The sequence below is a fragment of the Python bivittatus genome, unplaced genomic scaffold (assembly GCF_059951505.1).
Source record: "Python bivittatus isolate LINGU-HERP-01145 unplaced genomic scaffold, Pbiv_v1 ctg000080_np1212, whole genome shotgun sequence".
NCBI lineage: Eukaryota > Metazoa > Chordata > Lepidosauria > Squamata > Pythonidae > Python > Python bivittatus.
Window position 1 is genome coordinate 88,168,413 of NW_028277035.1, and position 23,562 is coordinate 88,191,974.

Genomic DNA, 23,562 nt, shown 5'->3' on the forward strand with positions numbered 1-23,562 from the left:
TGTCTATACACATTAGAACAAGTAATGACACACAAAAAGAATCCAGTACAAAAAATCTGATAGGAATCCAGCATGATCAAATGATTCTCATATTTGGAGTATGGCTTGAATTTTGTCCGCAGTAACTTAGATTCAAGCTTAATTAGTGAACTCTGTGGAAATGATTGGAGATCCAAATCCAATGGCACTGCTTTCTCAGCATCTCATTGCCTGCTCTTTTTCTAAGAGATTGCTAAGGTCATTTGCTTCTGCACATCCTGTCTGACTCTCCAGGTAGGATGTAGTTAGGTAGGTGCTAAGCTTTCCCTTTTCATACAATTTATTTCCTATATATACATCTTCTTTCTTTTCTAGCAATACAAAACCTGCTTCCCTAATCCTTGCTCAGTTAGATAGCTACTGTCAGGAACCCTCTCAAACACCTATCTTCATTAACCACAAAAGGTTGTTGTATTTGTGAATGTAAAGCAGAATCCTATTGTGTGAGAAGTGAATGTGTTAATTATAGGACAGAAAACCTTGTAGCTGGCTACAGGAACATTGGGGAGTATAATACAATGAATAGTTTTTGGAACTCTGTTTTGACATATCTGTCATAGCTAAGAGGCTGAAAGGAGCCACAGTTATATCAGAAATCACATGTAATCAATATAAGTGCTGAACATCAGCCACTGCCTGCAGTCTGCCAGAATCCTTTTTCTAGCCCCAGAATGGGTAAGGTCAAAAGTTCTGGCTACTAATTTTAAAGGCTTTTTTTAAAGATAAGGGGCAAATTGCCACCTTAAGTCATTGATCTTGTGGGTGGGACTCCCTCACCATAAGATTAATGGCTTAAGGCAACAATTTGTATCTTATCTTTAAAAAAGCCTTTAAAATTAAAATATAACTAGGACCACAATAGCCCAGTTTGTGCACCCAAGAATTGCATCAATGGAGAAGATGAAGAATGTTTATCTCATCCCCACTGTTTGCAAACTTCTTGCAGTTACATTTTGGCCTCTAAATCATCATCCTGACTGGGCATGGACCCCAACTGCATAAAGGACTATAACAATATTTAGCTTATGACTTTCTTTGGGAACAACCTACTCCATGCATGAAAATTAGGGATGATATTGAAGTCCTCTGCTCCCCTCATGGATACAGTCTATGAATTCCCAGACAAGTTGGAGTCCTATCACAACACTAGGCAGTGCTGAGCTTGTCTGGGGCAGGACTAAAAAAAATACAGCAAGATTGGTTGACTTGGGCGTCCAATTTGTACAACAGGGCTGAGCTTTCTTGTGATGGTAGAAGGCCACAATCCTAAGGCTCACCCTATCCCATGCTCAAGAGCCATATGCAACCTAAGGTGGTGGAGGTTGCCCATCCCTGTCTTTTAACTGAGGGTGAGCTAGGATAAGTGCCTCGATTGATTGACTGATTGATTGATAATGTGCCATCAAGGCATTGTCAACTCTTAGTGACCACATAGATAGATCTTCTCCATGAAAAGGTACCAAATTCCCTTCTTTAATTTGCTGATGGAGAAGATGTAACAAGCCATGGGAAGAAAACTCTTTCCAGCCAAGTCAGATTATTCTAAGACTGCAGACAAACTTATATAAGAGGAAAAAGAAGTAGATCTGTTACTCATAAAACCTCTGCCCTTTGTTCAGCAAGGGAGACCCAGGTTACGTGCCAAAAGAGAGCTGCATGGGCACGGCCTTCAATACTGAGGCCATGGGCGAGTCTCAGCACCCCAAACATTTGGTTGGCACCCAAGGGCTAAGTATACTAAGACTCTGTGACTCAACCACCTGCTTCATTTCCATCTCCCTTTTCAAGGCATGATCACCTGTCTTGCACACACAGGTTCTCCACAAGCCTCCTTCAAGTTTCTTTATAGCAATAAAAACAGGTGTCCCAATTAGGTCTGTTCTCCTGGATCCTCTTCCCAACACATTTGTTCCTTTATTCCTGTATTCATTCACTTATTCATTACATTTATATCCTGCCAAAATCTGGGGACTCAGAGGTTTCAACAATCACACTTGCTGAAGGGCTTCTTGCCGAATGAAGGAAGGGAGAAAATGGGGAGGCAGGGGAGAAAAGATGTCATCTCCTACCCCACCCCACCCCACCCCAATAATCAGATCAACCATGAATTATGGAAGAGCATTCGAAAACAGACAGCCAGGGAGAAAAGAAGACAACATTCCTGCAGGTTTAATAGTGAAGGAATTTCAGCAGGTGCAGCATCAGAGAAAGAGAGAAAACTGAAGCACAATTTAGTGTGCAAGAGAGAAGTGCAGGATCAGTACTGTCAGGATCTGTGCAAGCTAGAAATCAAAGCTTAATTGAATGTAGACTAGTGATGCATACTGGACAGGGTTAAATGTTATAATTGTTAATTGGAGGCCTGCTTGCTTGTTCCTGCCATCAAAGTCAGGAGAGAAGGGGGAGGAAGCCAAGCCAGGTCCTAATGTTATCTCTGCAGAGGTGCCAACAAGGTCAGGCAACCGTGAGATCAGAGAAAGGCTCAAGGAATTTCAAGCGGGAAAAGAAAGTAGAAGGGGGGGAAGTGGGCTTAAAAGGAAAGGATTTGCTTGGAAATGCTTAGACTCAACAACCTATAGATGCTGTGTATTTCTCTTAATAAAGAAATCTTTAATGGAACTAATTAGAGTCCAGAGGATTTATTGAACTTTGGGAATGAGTGTGCAGACTCTGACAAACACACTCCCTGCTTCTCTCTTGACTATCCGGCAGCCTCGTCTGCCCCATGTCTGACGAATCCACTTTTCTCTCTTTCACTCTATGCACGCATGAGATTCATATCCCACCTTCATCCAGGAGCTAAAGGCCATGTACGTAGTGCCCCTTCCTCCTTTCTTTCCCACAACAGGCACCCCGCAAAGGAAGTTGGCCTGAAAGAGAGAGAGAGAGAGAGAGACCCAAAGTCACTCAGGAAACTTCTCTGACTAAAGATGCCCTTGAACCTGGTTCTCCAGACTGTCTCTAGGGCTAACACAAAGGACTGGGCCAAAGTCACACAGGAAGCCTCCATGGTGGGGAGGATGAGACCTTGAAGACTTACCTTACAATATATTTCATGACCAAATGAACCATTCCAAAACATTCAAGCAAGTTATAAAAGGAACAAATCCTACACCTTCATCTTGGCTCTTCCAAGTCAGCGCTGCTCCAGAATATTTACAGGTATCACACAGACACGCAACAATCAACCTGAGAAGGCAAGAAGTAGAGCAGGACGGTAGATTTTATAGGCATTTTCAGGGAGGAAGAGGAGGAAGAGGGGACTATTCCTGCCCATTTCTCACCACCTGGTGAACATTGCTATTAGATTCTCATAGGGCCCCAGGATACCAGGACTCAAGACTGAACAATTAGTGGCAAACAAAACATTTCCCTCCAGACTCCAGCAAAGTCCATGAAGCTCTTCAAATCATTTCTAAATTCTTACCCAGGAAGGATAGATCTCATTAAAAAAGTGACAGGGACAAAGATGCAGGAGTGGGAGGAAGAGGTCTGCCAAAGTTTGGATCAGCAAACCAAGGAGTAAATTTCTGATGGTATCAGAAAACTGCATTTGCTATTGCAGGAACTGTATCATGGAACAAATTTCTCTGTCGCTTTTGTAGGACAAGATGCCAGGTCAACAGTTGTAAGCAGCACACAGACACATAGATATTTTAATTGTTTTCTTATGTTTGCATTAAGTTTCTGCACACATATTTACATGCAGTTCTGGGTAGCAAACTTCTAGAAGCCTATTGACGGGTTAGAAAAGGTTCAGAGCAGGGCAGCAAAGATGGTGCAAGGAGCTGAGGACTTGTCCTTCTGGGGCAGGCTAAAAGGATTTGCGTTATTCAGTGTGGAGAAAACCAGACTGAGGGGAGAGCTGATAGCCATGTCCAGGTACATCAAAGGGAGCGATGGTCAACAACAAACTTTTTTAGGAACGTAAAGGGGTCCTGAGATCCAAGTCTATGAGAACTGCAGGCTGGATGATCATTGCGGTTCCTTCCACGATCATTCGGATTAAAGGTTCACCTGGAAGTCAACCCAAACCCCACCACTGGGAAGTGGAAATGGCAGGTTCTGGGATGATTGGAAGTAACTTATTGATCTGAATGGCAGAAAAAATGAATTGCCCTCACAGAATCCATGTGTGCTAATTGGGTAGTTATGTCTTCTATAGAGTGTTCTCTTCCTCTTCCTTGCAGAGGAAGGGATAAAGATCTTGTCTCTATCTCTATCGATCATCTATTTTTTCCTCTCATTGAAGTGTGACTGTAATCTTGGAATCTCTTGAACTAGGTGGGAATCTTGGGCAGCCCAATGCATTCTAAACTCTCCTCCGTTGTTCAGTATGCAAGAGAGAGCGAGGGAGCCGTGCAGGGCGCATGCTGTACAATCAATACCTTTCACGCACTGAGTGCTTTTTCACTGGTGGAACACCCACACCCCACCTGGAATGGAGGGGAGGGAGAGGACTTTTAAAGCCACAGCCTGTTTTACCCCCCCTATTCTGAAAGTTAAAGACACACTCTTTTTTTAACGTTAACTCACTCTCTCTCTGTCACACACACACACACACACACACACACACTTGAGCCCTCCAGCAAGTAGTGCATAAATGAACATAGCCCTCAAACTGTCCTACAAACCTTTCAAAAGAAAATAGAAGCTAGTAAAAGAAGACTGATCAACACAATATGTCTTATTTCCTTTGCTACTAACGGGAGTTTAATGTGTTCAAGCTCTTCAAAAGAGCAGAGACACACCCTCACAGGGACTGCAGACATGTGCAAAGCATGTTCTGCAACGGGAGCTGAGTTACATGGCTGGACATGCCCAGCACAAGAACTCTAGGCATGCGCAAACACGTTCTGCAAGAAGAACATCTTGCTTAGTAAAGGGATAGCGGTGGTGGCGGGGGTGGTTAGATCAGTGTTCCTCAACCTCAGCAACTTTACGATATGTGGACCTCAGCTCCCAGAATTCCCCAGCCAGCCTGGGTTGTATTGAGGAGGATGCTAATTTGCTCTCAGCAATGTCAGACATCGGGGCTGAATTGCCTGATAGTCTGAAAAGGCTGGGATATCAAACCGATTCTGACATTCTCTCGCTGAATATCATTTTTGTATAAATACATGCAGAATATATTTAGATTATATTAACAGAGATGAACAGAATATGTGTTACTTCTTCTGCTGACCCCGTTTAACTATGTCAGACAGATACTGTTTTATAAAAACCAAGCTAGGTATTATCCAAATTAGTGCTCCTGGATCTGATTGGCCTCGCAAAGGAGTTAAGAATTTAGGTCAGATACAATTAGGTTATGATGCCATCCTGTGGTATTAAGGTAGGAGCACAAGTGCGGGTTTTAATGTCAGGTTTCCTGCCTTCTCCAGCCACCTGTACCGTTACATAGCTAAGAATAACCTTTTGAAAACGGATGCCACTAATGTGAATATTTTTATGACTACTTCTTTTTGAGAAGTAGCCTTGTGAGAAGCAAAAGAGCATTTGTGAACCTCATATTTTCCCTTTAACAGAATGAAATAATCGGACTTCAAATGTCTGAAGATAATCTATTTTCTCAGAAATAAGTATTGGCAGAATGTCAGGTTCCTTTCAAGCATTTCTACAACTCTGACTTTCGCTCTGTCACTTTTTTCTTTCGGTTAGGTGAAAGGTCAACTTTTGGCAGCTTCCCAGTGCCTACTTATATAGTGGTACCAACCTGTTAAGGCAGAACCCCAGCCTTCCACCTCCCATGCAGAACATGGAAGACTAGAAGACCGGAAAAAAGTCCTCTGCATTTAGCTGATTGCAAACAGCTTTCCGAAACTAGGCAAGGAGCCACATTATTGTGAATGTTCCCGATCTGGTCACTCCTTTCTTTTCTTTCAACCAGGTCGGCGATCAAATCTTCTCCCTTTGCCAGGGCTACGGATGCCCCATGGCATCAGGACGTGATGGGAGATCCCCAGCCTGCTACATCTTAAGCAGCACATGGAAGATTAGAAAACTAAAATAGCTGCTGTGCTCTGTCCGGCTACAATCAGGTTTATGGAACTAGGTACGAATGAATGTTATTGCGGTACTGTTGAAGCTCTGTTGTTTATTCAGAATCAAGAGGCCAAAAAAAAAAAAAATGGAAGCTGAGGATTTCATGGAGGTTGCTCAGGCTGTGCAAGCAGCACAGAGGAGTCGATGCCACAGGCCATGTCAGTAGAGGACATAAACAGTTCTGCAACAGCCAGAGGGCCCAAACTCAAGGAACACTCAGACGTTGGTGGAAAGAAGAGAAGAGTGGGGGAGAATTACAGTGGAAGACCACAACTAGGAATTATGGTGGTATGGAATACTACCAGGAGTGTCGGTGTGTAAACCTTGATGGTATCTACTCATTGACACGTGCCATAGGTATCATTCATAATGAAATACAGACTCTTTTGAATTTTGTATTCGTGAGGCCCTTGGGATGGTCAATCACCTTTATTCTCATCCTTAAGATACACATTCCCCGGAAGAAAAACACAGGTTAAAAATATTCAGCCCGCCGATTCCAGTGAAATCCTGTGTTCAACCGGGATTCAGGGTGGGTTTTACAGAGCATTGTGGTGCTGATGTCACCAAATGAATTTTATCTGCAGCTGGGTCTACAATTCTTTGGAAAGGCTCAAAACGGCTCTTCGTCCTCATAGAGGGCCGATTCAAGAGAAGAGTTATCACTACATCATCTCCTGCTTGAGAGACAGCATCTCTTAGTGACAGAATACTGATTTGACACAGAATGTAGTGGAATTTGAAAAAATTCAGTTCAGCTAAGAGGGATCATCAGGAGTGCTTCTTCAAAAGAATAAGACAATCTCTGCAAGATTGACTCGACCTTTGCTGGTTGCTGTACAGCTTGAAGGCTGCTGGCCTTCTTGTCTTTTCTTCTCTCTTTGTGCTGAAAGTCATCCATTCCTGGGGATGCTCTGCCACCGTGAAAAGGCCTTTGGGGCTTCATTACCAACTGCCATCTGAGGAATATGTAGTTTGGCCCTACTTGTTCAGCCTGAGTTCTGATTCCCTGGAGCTCTATGGCAGTTTTCCAAGTGATGTCCTTGCTATTTGCAATACAGGTAGTTACTGGAGCTCTGGCAATCAGATCTGCCTCCTTTTTAAGAAACATAAAGGCAGTCCACCTGTTGTCCATATAGAAAAAGGGAGAGAGGCTCAATTGTAAAGAAGTGGGTGGCCTCTCGGTGATACAATGCTGATGCTGTGATGAAGTAGACAGTCAATCGGGGTAGGAGTTGCAAGGGAGAAGATCACCTTCCTCCTGGCCTTTTATCTGTCATCCTGACTCTTATGCTTCAGACTCCCAACTTGCTGACATTCGAAACCCTCATCACCATCTTTCTACTACTGTAATCCTTTTATGCTCTTATTTTCTTCCTGCTTCCTTCTGTTTTACACATTTGGTGTAATCTTTTTCTTTACTCTCTTGCTAATCCTAATTCCTAGCACATTTTCTTTCTGCCCAGAGCAAGAAATCTTCGGTTTGGAATATCAATTGAACTCAAAGAATCAAATCATTTCTTTCAGCCATGAGGCCAGAAAACTGATCTGATAAACCTGGGGCCACATTCTAGATAAACCTCGTCAATGCATGTCTCTCTTTTCTCTCTTGACCAATTAGGCTGCACATATTCTCTCCTTTTGTGCTTCCTCACAACGCTTATTATTATGTAATTGCAAGAATGTATGGGGATCCAGATGTCAGTATTTTCCATCTGTGGCTTTTCTATGCTTGCCTCCGTTTTCTTTCTCCCTGCTTACTGCAAAAACGTCTCTTAAGAGGCTGATGCTGAAGGGCTGAAGAATGGCTTACTAACGTAGCCCTTGGAGAGGGCCATCTGGAACCACCCCAAACAATCTTCCCTCTTGATTTTCATCCCTTCTTCCTTCCACGTCTCTATCCCACAGCTGTCTTGGCCCCTCTTTGTTCAGCTCTTCTCCTCTATGGAACTCCAGTCTTGCTTTTCTTCCCTGCCAGTTTCCTTCCCTGGAACTAGATTTATGGGATCCTCTGTTCCCTGACTTCACCCTTGTCGTGGTCTTTGGACCATAGTATCTATTTAGCCTTGAACCAAAAGAGAGACAGAGAAAGAAAGGGCAGCAGAAAGATGGTACGACAGTAAAGACACCAGGCCCCTACGGAAAGCAGGGCAGGAGATGGAGGCATCACAGATATGCATAGCCAGGAGGTAACGAGGAAATTGCTTTGGCCAATGGCACACTTCTTCCCAAGGCCAGTGGTGAGTTACAGAGCACCGTACTCAGGGAAAACGACAGAATTTCACAATGGAGAAGAAATGTCTGTGAAATGAAAAGGAGCACAGAGAATATATATTGAATAGATTTTTTTTCCAGTCCAAAGGAAGTCACGTTTTTCTTTACACTAAGGTGAGTGATTTGCCTTCCTAGATTTCACTCCTTCCCAGGGTTTCTGTTCCATGTAGTTTTGAGGGGGAAATGACCAGGGAAGGGTGTACTTGGAACATAGAAGCAGGTACAGAGCAAGTGAATGTTCAACACCTTCCATACCTCTTTGCTAGTGGTTCTTGGACTTCTATCAAATAATTTTCCATCAATGTGTGCTTCATCCCCCCATCATCCTTTCTATCTGAAGAAAATAAGAATTCAATTTCTTTCATTTTCTCCAGGAAGTTATACCATCCAGCTATTTTATTATTAGTTACCTTTTTTCAGTTCTTTTCCAGCCCTCATTTAGGAAATGGAGCAAAACTTCACTTTCAAAATTTTGATTTCTACGGCTTTGTCACATATATGATATAAAAATCCTTATCCAATCCTGCAAGACACTGCTTGATTATCCTAGATAAAAATAGCCAACACTGAATTTATCCCTGTAATTCTTACTGCTTATTCACATTTTCAGTCGCATAAGGTTGCAAGATATTCTATCTAGTAATCAGCCTCATTCACAGAACTACAAACGTGGCAGGATTTCACCATTTCATGAGGCAAACTAGTCAGGAACTTCCTCCTGATGTCTAGATTAAACCTAGTTCTTTGTAGTTTTAATCCATTGCTTCCGATCCTGCCCTCATTCAGAATCCATCAACTTGTTTAGGAAAAGTGTTTGGCTCCAGCATTTGCGTAGCTTTTGCTCTTAGCTGAATCTCTTCTGCTCTTCTGTTGTTTCTGGAGCTCTTCAGAGTCAGCCCCAAATGTTACTGTTGTGAGTACTTCACTGTCATCAAGGCCGCTCCTTCCATTAGACAAAGTAAACCATCTGCCTCCAGTAGGAGAGGATGAAGGGCAGCAGTAGGGATCCTCCAGACCTTCATCCTGGACGTGGGTCTTTATGAGAGGACAGTGTTTGAAATGCTTTGTGGCAGAGGACGTTGACTTACTGGTAGTGTGGAAGTATTGCAAGATTCAACTTCCACTGCTTCTCATTATGGAAATTGTCACAAACGCCAAGGCATGAAAGCTTGGAAAGCTTCTCATTTACCTGCCAGAGCAAGGAAAATCTAAGAACAGCTTTGCTGGATCAGCTGACAGCCCATCTTAGTCCAACTTCTTGTTCCTTGCAGTGTCCAGCCAGATGCCTCTGGGGTGCTCAGAAGCACAAGCAGGGAAAGTACCCCTCTCTCACCATTGTGCCCCCGCAAGTGGGATTTGGAAGCATGCTGCCTCCAACTCAGAGGTCACAAAATGTCTCAGGACGAATCGTTCTTGAGAGACCTGTCATCCGTGAATTTATCCAATCTCCTTTTAAAGCCATCCAAATTAGTCAGCCAACACTCTCCTTTCTGGCATTGAACTCCAGATTAATCATGTGTGGAGTGCAGAAATGCTTTCTTTTGTCTGTTCTACAACTCCTGGGTGGTGCTAAGTGTTTTCAGAGAGGGCGAAAAACTCCCTGTCCTCTTCCTCTGTGCCATGCATGACTTTATCTATCAATATGGCCCCGAGTTATTTTTTTTACAAGCTAAAGAACCTCCATGTTCTAGCCTCACAGGGAAGGTGTTTGTTCCCCACCCTTCATTATTTTCATGGCTATCTTCTGCATTTTTCCAGCCCTATAATATCCTTTTTTAAAAATTGAACAACCAGATGTAAATGAACCATGGATTTATATCAGGCTTTATAATGTTAACATTTATTTTCAATATATTTCACAGGAGTTCCTAGCATGGAATTGTCTTTTTTTCACAGATGCCATACAAAGCTAATTTCAGTGAGTTATCCATTATCACCCGAGGTTTGCTTCCTACTTAGTTGCAGGCAGCTTATACCCCATCAAAATATATGTCAAACTGGGAGACGGGGATCCCCAATGTGGATTACTTCAGACCGACTCAAATTGAACCGTAGGTCGGTTCATGCAGTTTAAGGAGATCCTTCTGGACCTCTTCACAACCATTTTAGGACTTCACCACTCTGAATTGTTCAGTTTTTTTCTGAAAATCTGACACTGCCTACCTTATCAAAATAATTTATCAACAAATTAAAAGTATCAGTCCCAACACAGATCCACGAGGGACGTCATACAGAAAAGTAAGTTTTATTCCTACGCATGGAAAAATTTGTTTTGTTTTCTTAGTTGGCAGTGCATTAAAGAACAGATCCTCTTAACCCACGGCCGCTAAGTTTACTTAAGAACCCTTGACAAGAAACTTGGTCAGAATCTATTGGAAAATCTGAATCTATTATATCCTTAGGAGGGTTTTTAAGACTGTATAGATTGGGACGTAAAATTTGATTTGCAATATCTCAAACGCCTCTCTACATTACTTTCAGGGTAGTTGAGACTTTCTCTCAAATTTCTCTTGCTCTTTTTGAGCTTCCTTTGCTCGTGGTAGCAGAGAAAGGGGCTAGCTTTGAGATTCTTGCTTTCTCTTACCCATCTTTCCATCTTTCTGGAGCACCCCTGGCTGCTGACCATTCCCAATCTGAAAAAGATGCAGTGGAAGGAATCTCATCCTAATATCTTTCCATGGAATTGAGCTGATCTTTGGAGAGGACTGGGGAGATAATTGTACAAAAAAGGGCACTTTATTCATCTACCTTCTTTGGCTGCCTCCATTAAAGGAGTGCGAGAACAACCTTCTCTTTTCTTTGTGAGAAAGTTAGAAAGTAAATTCCCAGCAATCAGACTGAGAGCTTTTCTCCATAGCAGCCTTCAGCTGCTTGTCCCCCATGAGTAAAAAGCTGGAGATTGAACCATCTGCAGAAACCCTTTTCTGAATTTCAGCTCTTCCTCTCTTTAGGCCACAGTGACGCTTAGCCTTCAGTTGCTGGTTTCCCTGCTTCTTTCTGCCTCCCACCTCTGCCAGGGAAGCCAGTACCAACTGCTTTCTCTATGGAGGGCATGTCTTTTGAGGACTCCATTCTTCCTTTCACCTGGGATTGAAGGGGAAACGTGGCAGAACATACCCTTGTCCAATTGTAACAGAGATATTTGTGTAAGACACAATTGTGTCTATTGTGTAATAGGCATAGCAAGTGTATGGCACTGCCCTGCTTGCACCAGCAGAGGAATTAAACACTACTTTTAATGTGGAGCAAAAAACGTTGGGTGAAAGTTATCTTCTCAACAGCCTGAGGGGGGAAAGGCGACGTGTATTTCTGCCCTCCTGAAGCTGTGGAGGCCCTGGGGTAATGATGGGGCAAGCAAGAAAAAAAAGAGTTTTTTTTTCTTTTTTTGGCCAGAACTTTTGTAGATCCAGGAATGTTTTTGATAGAAGGCAAAATGAATTAATTAGAGCCAAAGTCTGCACTCAGTCTCAATGTGGGAGTCACTGGGTGATCCTCAATGAACCTTAATATTTCACTTACATTACTTCCATTCCAGTCAGCTTTCATAGTCTCTTTCCATTTCTTCTTCTGCTATTCATTATTTCCCTGATTTTTTTTTAGAAGATGTCCAGAGATTCACCATGGGAAGAAGGAAATCAAAGCTCCCAAGGAGAATTCATCTTACTGGGAGTGGCTGACAGGCCACGCTTGGAGATGTTCCTCTTTGTCTTTGTCCTAACCTGCTATTTGATGACCCTCCTAGGCAACACAACCATCATTGTGGTGTCAAGATTAGATCCCCATCTCCACACCCCCATGTATTTCTTCCTCAGCAACCTTTCCTTCCTTGACCTCTGCTTCACCACCAGCCTTGGGCCCCAGATGCTGGTGAACTTCTGGAGAAAAAGCAAGACCATCGCTTATGGTGCCTGCGTGGCTGAGCTGTACGTCTCTCTTTCTCTGGGCGGCACAGAGTGTATTTTGTTGGCTGTCATGGCCTACGACCGCTATGCTGCCATCTGTCATCCACTGCGTTATACTACCATGATGAGTCACTCTCTGTGTTTCACAATGGCTGCTGTCTCCTGGGTGAGTGGCTTCTGCAATTCAGTAGTACAAACAACGATGACCCTTAGTCTTCCACGTTGTGGGCAGAACAAGATAGACCACTTTTTCTGTGAGGTGCCAGCCTTACTCAAATTGGCCTGTGTGGACACCTCTGTTAATGAGGCTGAGCTCTTTGCTTCCAGTGTGGTGTTCCTTCTAGCACCAATGGGTCTCATCATAATCTCTTACGGCTACATTGCGGCTGCGGTGCTGAGGATCTGCTCAGCTGAAGGCAGGTGGAAGGCCTTCAACACTTGTGCCTCCCACTTGTTGGTGGTGTCCCTCTTCTATGGCACAGCCATCTTCAGTTATCTCCAGTCTCCGTCCAACTACTCCCGTGATCGAGACAAGATGATTTCCCTTTTCTACACCTTTGTCACCCCCATGCTTAATCCGCTGATCTATACTCTGAGGAACAAAGAGGTACACAAAGCTCTTCGAAGAGTAAGGAAGAAGAACTAAACCAAGTAGCTCCCAGCTTCTTTCAGAAAAGCAACATGATTCATAATATTATAGTTATAATGATGATGATGATGATGATGATGATGATGATGATGATGATGATGATAACAATGTTTATAATGGCAGAGGTACTTTTCAGTACACAATGTGCTTTATTTTTATTGCTCATGTATATTAGCCTTGGAATAATCCAACAAATTATGCAGGGTTGGAAAAAAGGATATTTAACTAAAAGTATTTCAAGATTTTTGGAATAGATAATTTAGTCATCCCCAGATCTGGATTTCCACAAATATGCATTCTAATGGACTACAGCATGTGTACGTAAATGATTATCTATTTTCCATTTTAACTAAATTGCTACTTTTGACCTCTAAAGCTCTAAACAGTCTGGGACCTGGACCAGAATATATCAGGAACCACATTCCTGCCCAGTTCCATTCATCACCTAGCTGTTTTCTTGACCCTTTGCATTCAATATATGATGGGTGAGTACTGGAGACAGGAGTTTTTTGATTGTGGGAAAGAAAATGTGAGATATCCTTTCCAAAATAATGAATTCAAAGTGATTCATGCTGTTACTGCTGCTGATGCTTTAAACTGAATGCTGTGAAAGAATGGAATAGACCAGGGATTCTCAACCTTGGCATCTCGAAGATCTGTGGACCTCAACTCCCAGAATTCCCCAGCCAGCCTCTGGGAGTTGAAGTCCACACACAGGTTCTCCAGAAGCCTCCTTCAAGTTTCTTTCTAGCAATAAAAACAGGTGTCCCAATTAGGTCTGTTCTGCTGGATCCTCTTCCCACCTGCAACACATTTATTCCTTTATTCCTCTATTCATTCACTAATTCATTACATTCATATCCTGCCAAAATCTGGGGACTCAGAGGTTTCCACAGTCACATTTGCTGAAGGGCTTCTTGCCGAATGAAGGAAGGGAGGAAATGGGGAGGCAGGGGAGAAAAGATGTGATCTCCTACCCAACCCCACCCCACCCCAATAATCAGATCAACCATGAACTATGGAAGAGCATTAGAAAACAGACAGCCAGGGAGAAAAGAAGACAACATTCCTGCAGGTTTAATAGTGAAGGAATTTCAGCAGGTACAGCATCAGAGAAAGAGAGAAAAGTGAAGCACAATTTAGTGTGCAAGAGAGAAGAGCAGGAACACTGCACTCCCCACTTCTCTCTTGACTGTCCGGCAGCCTCGTCTGCCCCATTTCTGACGAATCCACTTTTCTCTCTTTCACTCTATGCACGCATGAGACTCATATCCCACCATTCATTCAGGAGCTCAAGGCCATGTACGTAGTGCCCCTTCCTCCTTTCTTTCCCACAATACGCACCCCGCAAAGGAGGTTGGCCTGAAAGAGAGAGAGAGAGAGAGAGACCCAAAGTCACTCAGGCAACTTCTCTGACTAAAGATGCCCTTGAACCTGGGTCTCCAGACTGTCTCTTGGGCTGAGAGAAAGGACTGGGCCAAAGTCACACAGGAAGCCTCCATGGTGCGGAGGATGAGACCTTGGGGCACCCCCTCCCCATACTTGACCACTACATGATCCTGGCGAGGTATGTTGAAGGCACAGACATTATGACAGTTCAGTGTAATAGTCCATGCAATACTCCAGCAGGTCTCCCCTCGTTCAGGTAAAGGCAACGTAACAGGCATTTGTGGGGGCCCTCAAGGACCTCCCAGAAACCAGCTAGCTTGGCTTCTCTTTGGAAGCTGCAACAGCAGAGAGCCGCGAGGCATTTCACAAGTGCCCTGGTGCATGATCACAGCTAACCAAACCTCATTTTTCACACAGATAATAAAAATGAATATAGGCCAAATACAGAATTTAATAAGTATGGAGACTGGCAGTGCGCAATGCAGATAGCTTAACCAGGCATACATCTTATAGTACTTTATGCTTTTTCAGAAAGTTGCTGAAATAATACATTACATGGGTCAGGCTCAGCTATGATCAATTTCTGGTTTACTCCTCAATTTGTCCCTTTCCATTTTGACATCACTTTCTCATTTTTGTAAAGTCCAAATTAAAAAAGACACATTTTAACTTGAATATTTCTTGTATTTCTGTCTCTGCGCACATTTCTATATACAATATTTGCAAGTACTTTTCCATGATACAATAGTTACTGTTCACGTTTTTTCAAAACAGATATTTCTATACACGTTTCCCTTTAAAATTGATATTTATATATATGCTTGTGCGTGTATGTGTACATTGGTGTATCGTTAGAAATCCCCTCACAGTTTGTGGATTTCACTGCGCAGCTGCGTTCCAGTTTGCATATAAGTTGGGATGAGGAATTCCCAAATCAGAACAAATCAAACAAATTTCTTCCTTATTTCTAGGATTATTCCCAGGGCTTGTCAAGAAATAGGTCCAATAGAAAGTGACATTTCAGGATGAACAGATACATTCAAAAAACACATTGACCGCTTTGAATAGATTCTAGCAGACAGTAGGACACAGGCATTGGACTGAAGAACTAAGGCATTCAGTGAATTTGGCTATAACCAACAAAGACTTACCTTACAATATATTTCATGAGCAATGAACCATTCAAAAACATTCAAGCGAGTTCGAAAAGGAACAAATCCTACACCTTCATCTTGGCTCTTCCAAGTCAGCGCTGCTCCAGAATATTTACAGGTATCACACAGACACGCAACAATCAACCTGAGAAGGCAAGAAGTAGAGCAGGACAGTAGATTTTATAGGCATTTTCAGGGAGGAAGAGGAGAAAGAGGGGACTATTCCTGCCCATTTCTCACCACCTGGTGAACCTTGCTATAAGATTGTCATAGAGCCCCAGGTTACCAGGACTCAAGACTGAACAATTAGTGGCAAACAAAACATTTCCCTCCAGACTCCAGCAAAGTCCATGAAGCTCTTCAAATCATTTCTAAATTCTTACCCAGGAAGGATAGATCTCATCAAAAAAGTGACAGGGACAAAGATGCAGGAGTGGGAGGAAGAGGTCTGCCAAAGTTTGGATCAGCAAACCAAGGAGTAAATTTCTGATGGTATCAGAAAACTGCATTTGCTATTGCAGGAACTGTATCATGGAACAAATTTCTCTGTCGCTTTTGTAGGACAAGATGCCAGGTCAACAGTTGTAAGCAGCACACAGACACATAGATATTTTAATTGTTTTCTTATGTTTGCATTAAGTTTCTGCACACATATTTACATGCAGTTCTGGGTAGCAAACTTCTAGAAGCATATTGACGGGTTAGAAAAGGTTCAGAGCAGGGCAACAAAGATGGTGCAAGGAGCTGAGGACTTGTCCTTCTGGGGCAGGCTAAAAGGATTTGGGTTGTTCAGTGTGGAGAAAACCAGACTGAGGGGAGAGCTGATAGCCATGTCCAGGTACATCAAAGGGAGCGATGGTCAACAACAAACATTTTTTTGTCCTGGGGTCCAGAGATCCACGTCTATGAGAACTGCAGGCTAAATGATCATTGCGGTTCCTTCCACGATCATTCGGATTAAAAGTTCACCTGGAAGTCAACCCAAACCCCACCACTGGGAAGTGGAAATGGCAGGTTCTGGGATGATTGGAAGTAACTTATTGATCTGAATGGCAGAAAAAATGAATTGCCCTCACAGAATCCATGTGTGCTAATTGGGTAGTTATGTCTTCTATAGAGTGTTCTCTTCCTCTTCCTTGCAGAGGAAGGGATAAAGATCTTGTCTCTATCTCTATCGATCATCTATTTTTTCCTCTCATTGAAGTGTGACTGTAATCTTGGAATCTCTTGAACTAGGTGGGAATCTTGGGCAGCCCAATGCATTCTAAACTCTCCTCCGTTGTTCAGTATGCAAGAGAGAGCGAGGGAGCCGTGCAGGGCGCATGCTGTACAATCAATACCTTTCACGCACTGAGTGCTTTTTCTGGTGGAACACCCACACCCCACCTGGAATGGAGGGGAGGGGGAGGACTTTTAAAGCCACAGCCTGTTTTTTTTTCCCCCTATTCCGAAAGTTAAAGACACACTCTTTTTTTAACGTTAACTCACTCTCTCTCTGTCTCACACACACACACACACACACACACACACTCACACAGATACACACTTGAGCCCTCCAGCAAGCAGTGCATAAATGAACATAGCCCTCAAACTGTCCTACAAACTTTCAAAAGAAAATAAAAGCTAGTAAAAGAAGACTGATCAACAAAATATGTCTTATTTCCTTTGCTACTAATGGGAGTTTAATGTGTTCAAGCTCTTCAAAAGAGCAGAGACACACCCTCACAGTGACTGCAGACATGTGCAAAGCATGTTCTGCAACGGGAGCTGAGTTACATGGCTGGACATGCCCAGCACAAGAACTCTAGGCATGCACAAACACGTTCTGCAAGAAGAACATCTTGCTTAGTAAAGGGATAGTGGTGGTGGTGGTGGTGGTTAGATCAGTGTTCCTCAACCTCAGCAACTTTACGATATGTGGACCTCAGCTCCCAGAATTCCCCAGCCAGCCTGGGTTGTATTGAGGAGGATGCTAATTTGCTCTCAGCAATGTCAGACATCGGGGCTGAATTGCCTGATAGTCTGAAAAGGCTGGGATATCAAACAGATCCTAACATTCTCTCGTTGAATGTTTCTTTTGAATAAATACATGCAGATTATATTTCGAATATATTAACACAGATAAACAAAATATGTGTTATTTCTTCTGCTGACCCCGCTTCACTATGTCAGACAGATACTGTTTTATAGAAACCAGGCTAGGTATTATCCAACTTAGATTGGCCTCGCAAAGGAGTTAAGAATTTAGGTCAGATACAATTAGGTTATGTTGCCATCCTGTGGTATTAAGGTAGGAGCACAAGCGAGGGTTGTGCTAAGAATAACCTTTTTGAGAACGGATGCCACTAATGTGAATATTTTTATGACTACTTCTTTTTGAGCAGTAGCCTTGTGAGAAGCAAAAGAGCATTTGTGAACCTCATATTTTCCCTTTCACAGAACGAAATAATCAGACTTCAAATGTCTGAAGATAATCTATTTTCTCAGAAATAAATATTGGCAGAATGTCAGGTTCCTTTCAAGCATTTCTACAACTCTGACTTTCGCTCTGTCACTTTTTCTTTCGGTTAGGTGAAAGGTCAACCTTTTGCAGCTTCCCAGTGCCTACCTATATAGTGGTCCCAACCTCTTAAGGCAGAACCCCAGCCTTCCACCTCCCATGCAGAACATGGAAGACTAGAAGACCGGAAAAAAGTCCTGTGCATTTAGCTGATTGCAAACAGCTTTCCGAAACTAGGCAAGGAGCCACATTATTGTGAATGTTGCCGATCTGGTCACTCCTTTCTTTTCTTTCAACCAGGTCGGCGATCAAATCTTCTCCCTTTGCCAGGGCTACGGACGCCCCATGGCATCAGTACGTGATGGGAGATCCCCAGCCTGCTACATCTTAAGCAGCACATGGAAGATTAGAAAACTAAAATAGCTGCTGTGCTCTGTCCGGCTACAATCAGGTTTATGGAACTAGGTACGAATGAATGTTATTGCGGTACTGTTGAAGCTCTGTTGTTTATTCAGAATCAACAGGCCAAAAAGAAAATGGAAGCTGAGGATTTCATGGAGGTTGCTCAGGCTGTGCAAGCAGCACAGAGGAGTCGATGCCTCAGGCCACGTCAGTAGAGGACATAAACAGTTCTGCAACAGCCAGAGGGCCCAAACTCAAGGAACACTCAGACGTTGGTGGAAAGAAGAGAAGAGTGGGGGAGAATTACAGTGGAAGACCACAACTAGGAATTATGCTGGTATGGAATACTACCAGGAGTGTCGGTGTGTAAACCTTGACAGTATCTACTCATTGACACGTGCCATAGGTATCATTCATTATGAAATACAGACTCTTTTGAATTTTGTATTCATGAGGCCCTAGGGATGGTCAATCACCCTTATTCTCATCCTTAAGATACACATTCCCCGGAAGAAAAACACAGGCTAAAAATATTCACCCCGCCGATTCCAGTGAAATCCTGTGTTCGACCTGGATTCAGGGTGGGTTTTACAGAGCATTGTGGTGCTGATGTCACCAAATGAATTTTATCTGCAGCTGGGTCTACAATTCTTTGGAAAGGCTCAAAACGGCTATTAGTCCTCATAGAGTACCGATTTAAGAGAAGAGTTATCACTACATCATCTCCTGCTTGAGAGACAGCATCTCTTAGTGACAGAATACTGATTTGACACAGAATGTAGTGGAATTTGAAAAAAATTCAGTTAAACTAAGAGGGATAATCAGGAGTGCTTCTTCAAAAGAATAAGACAATCTCTGCAAGATTGACTCGACCTTTGTTGGTTGCTGTACAGCTTGAAGGCTGCTGGCCTTCTTCTCTTTTCTTCTCCCTTTCTGATAAAACTTATCCATTCCTGGGGATGCTCTGCCACCGTGAAGAGGCCTTTGGGGCTTCATTACCAACTGCCATCTGAGGAATATGTAGTTTGGCCCTACTTGTTCAGTCTGAGTTCTGATTCCCTGGAGCTCTATGGCAGTTTTCCAAGTGATGTCCTTGCTATTTGCAATACACGTACTTGCTGGAGCTCTGGCAATCAGATCTGCCTCCTTTTTAAGAAACATAAAGGCAGTCCACCTGTTGTCCATACAGACAAAGGGAGAGAGGCTCAACTGTACAGAAGTGGGTGGCCTCTCGGTGATACAATGCTGATGCTGTGATGAAGTAGACAGTCAATCGGGGTAGGAGTTGCAAGGGAGAAGATCACCTTCCTCCTGGCCTTTTATCTGTCATCCTGACTCTTATGCTTCAGACTCCCAACTTGCTGACATTCGAAACCCTCATCACCATCTTTCTCCTACTCTAATCCTTTTATGCTCTTATTTTCTTCCTGCTTCCTTCTGTTTTACACATTTGGTGTAATCTTTTTCTTTACTCTCTTGCTAATCCTAATTCCTAGCACATTTTCTTTCTGCCCAGAGCAAGAAATCTTCGGTTTGGAATATCAATTGAACTCAAAGAATCAAATCATTTCTTTCAGCCATGAGGCCAGAAAATTGATCTCATAAACCTGGGGCCACATTCTAGATAAAGCTCGTCAATGCATGTCCCTCTTTTCTCTTTTGACCAATTAGGCTGCACATATTCTCTCCTTTTGTGCTTCCTCACAACGCTTATTATTATGTAATTGCAAGAATGTATGGGGATCCAGATGTCAGTATTTTCCATCTGTAGCTTTTCTATGCTCGCCTCCGTTTTCTTTCTCCCTGCTTACTGCAAAAACGTCTCTTAAGAGGCTGATGCTGAAGGGCTGAAGAATGGCTTACTAACGTAGCCCTTGGAAAGGGCCATCTGGAACCACCCCAAACAATCTTTCCTCTTGATTTTAACCCCTTCTTCCTTCCACATCTCTATCCCATAGCTGTTCAGCTGCCCCCTCTTTGTTCAGCTCTTCTCCTCTATGGAACTTCAGTCTTGCTTTTCTTCTCTGCCAGTTTCTTTCCCTGGAACTAGATTTATGGGATCCTCTGTTCCCTGACTTCACCCTTGTCATGGTCTTTGGACCATAGTATCTATTTAGCCTTGAACCAAAAGAGAGACAGAGAAAGAAAGAGCAACAGAAAGATGGTACGACAGTAAAGACACCAGGCCCCTACGGAAGGCAGGGCAGGAGATGGAGGCATCACAGATACGCATAGCCAGCAGGTAATGAGGAAATTGCTTTGGCCAATGGCACACTTCTTCCCAAGGCCAGTGGTGAGTTACAGAGCACCGTACTCAGGGAAAACGACAGAATTTCACAATGGAGAAGAAATGTCTGTGAAATGAAAAGGAGCACAGAGAATATATATTGAATAGATTTTTTTTCCAGTCCAAAGGAAGTCACGTTTTTCTTTACACTAAGGTGAGTGATTTGCCTTCCTAGATTTCACTCCTTCCCAGGGTTTCTGTTCCATGTAGTTTTGAGGGGGAAATGATCAGGGAAGGGTGTACTTGGAACATAGAAGCAGGTACAGAGCAAGTGAATGTTCAGCACCTTCCATACCTCTTTGCTAGTGGCTCTTGGACTTCTATCAAATAATTTTGCATCTATGCCTACTTCATGCCCCCATCATCCTTTCTATCTGAAGAAAATAAGAACTCAGTTTCTTTCATTTTCTGCAGGAAGTTATACCATCCAGCTATTTTATTATTAGTTACCCTTTTTCAGTTCTTTTCCAGCCCTCATTTAGGAAATGGAGCAACACTTCACTTTCAAAATTTTGATTTCTACGGCTTTGTCACATATATGATATAAAAATCCTTATCTAATGCTGCAGGACACTGCTTGATTATTCTACATCAAAATAGCCAACACTGAATTTATCCCTGTAATTCTTACTGCTTATTCACATTTTCAGTCGCATAAGGTTGCAAGATATTCTATCTAGTAATCAGCCTCATTCACAGAACTACAAACGTGGCAGGATTTCACCGTTTCACGAGGCAAACTAGTCAGGAACGTCCTCCTGATGTCTAGATTAAACCTAGTTCTTTATAGTTTTAACCCACGGCTTCCGATCCTGCCCTCATTCAGAATCCATCAACTTGTATAGGAAAAGTGTTTGGCTCCAGCATTTGCGTAGCTTTTGCTCTTAGCTGAATCTCTTCTGCTCTTCTGTTGTTTCTGGAGCTCTTCAGAGTCAGCCCCAAATGTTACTGTTGTGAGTACTTCACTGTCATCAAGGCCGCTCCTTCCATTAGACAAAGTAAACCATCTGCCTCCAGTAGGAGAGGATGAAGGGCAGCAGTAGGGATCCTCCAGACCTTCATCCTGGACGTGGGTCTTTATGAGAGGACAGTGTTTGAAATGCTTTGTGGCAGAGGACGTTGACTTACTGGTAGTGTGGAAGTATTGCAAGATTCAACTTCCACTGCTTCTCATTATGGAAATTGTCACAAACGCCAAGGCATGAAAGCTTGGAAAGCTTCTCATTTACCTGCCAGAGCAAGGAAAATCTAAGAACAGCTTTGCTGGATCAGCTGACAGCCCATCTTAGTCCAACTTCTTGTTCCTTGCAGTGTCCAGCCAGATGCCTCTGGGGTGCTCAGAAGCACAAGCAGGGAAAGTACCCCTCTCTCACCATTGTGCCCCCGCAAGTGGGATTTGGAAGCATGCTGCCTCCAACTCAGAGGTCACAAAATGTCTCAGGACGAATCGTTCTTGAGAGACCTGTCATCCGTGAATTTATCCAATCTCCTTTTAAAGCCATCCAAATTAGTCAGCCAACACTCTCCTTTCTGGCATTGAACTCCAGATTAATCATGTGTGGAGTGCAGAAATGCTTTCTTTTGTCTGTTCTACAACTCCTGGGTGGTGCTAAGTGTTTTCAGAGAGGGCGAAAAACTCCCTGTCCTCTTCCTCTGTGCCATGCATGACTTTATCTATCAATATGGCCCCGAGTTATTTTTTTTACAAGCTAAAGAACCTCCATGTTCTAGCCTCACAGGGAAGGTGTTTGTTCCACACCCTTCATTATTTTCATGGCTATCTTCTGCATTTTTCCAGGCCTATAATATCCTTTTTTAAAAATTGGACAACCAGATGTAAATGAACCATGGGTTTATATCAGGCTTTACAATGTTAACATTTATTTTCAATATATTTCACAGGAGTTCCTAGCATGGAATTGTCTTTTTTTCACAGATGCCATACAAAGCTAACTTCAGTGAGTTATCCATTATCACCCAAGGTTTGCTTCCTACATAGTTGCAGGCAGCTTATACCCCATCAAAATATATGTAAAACTGGGAGACGGGGATCCCCAATGTGGATTACTTCAGACTGACTTAAATTGAACCATAGGTCTGTTCATCCAGTTTAAGGAGATCCTTCTGGACCTCTTCACAACCATTTTAGGATTTCACCACTCTGAACTGTTCAATTTTTTTCTGAAAATCTGACACTGCCTACCTTATCAAAATAATTTATCAACAAATTAAAAGTATCAGTCCCAACACAGATCCACGAGGGACGTCATAAAGAAAAGTAAGGTTTATTCCTACGCATGGAAAAATTTGTTTTGTTTTCTTAGTTGGCAGTGCATTAAAGAACAGATCCTCTTAACCCACGGCCGCTAAGTTTACTTAAGAACCCTTGACAAGAAACTTGGTCAGAATCTATTGGAAAATCTGAATCTATTATGTCCTTAGGAGCGTTTTTAAGACTGTATAGATTAGGACATCAAAATTTGATTTGCGATATCTCAAACGCCTCTCTACATTACTTTCAGGGTAGTTGAGACTTTCTCTCAAATTTCTCTTGCTCTTTTTGAGCTTCCTTTGCTCGTGGCAGCAGAGAAAGGGGCTAGCTTTGAGATTCTTGCTTTCTCTTACCCATCTTTCCATCTTTCTGAAGCACCCCTGGTTGCTGACCATTCCCAATCTGAAAAAGATGCAGTGGAAGGAATCTCATCCTAATATCTTTCCATGGAATTGAGCTGATCTTTGGAGAGGACTGGGGAGATAATTGTACAAAAAAGGGCACTTTATTCATCTACCTTCTTTGGCTGCCTCCATTAAAGGAATGCGAGAACAACCTTCTCTTTTCATTGTGAAAAAGTTAGAAAGTAAATTCCCAGCCATCAGACTGAGAGCTTTTCTCCATAGCAGCCTTCAGCTGCTTGTCCCCC

At 42.9% G+C, this 23,562-nt stretch overlaps 1 protein-coding gene across 1 annotated transcript; it reads left to right on the top strand.

Moving 5' to 3' along the window:
• The first annotated feature begins 11,961 nt into the window (after positions 1-11,961).
• On the top strand, positions 11,962-12,906 carry LOC148216789 (olfactory receptor 2G3-like). Its single transcript, XM_088134714.1, has one exon. It carries the CDS (start codon positions 11,962-11,964, stop codon positions 12,904-12,906), a length of 945 nt encoding a protein of 314 aa, XP_087990840.1.
• Positions 12,907-23,562: the final 10,656 nt, after the last annotated feature.

What these genes read in the sequence shown, in the direction of transcription:
- LOC148216789 (XM_088134714.1), top strand. Translation starts at nt 11,962, where the DNA reads ATGTCCAGAGATTCACCATGGGAAGAAGGAAATCAAAGCTCCCAAGGA.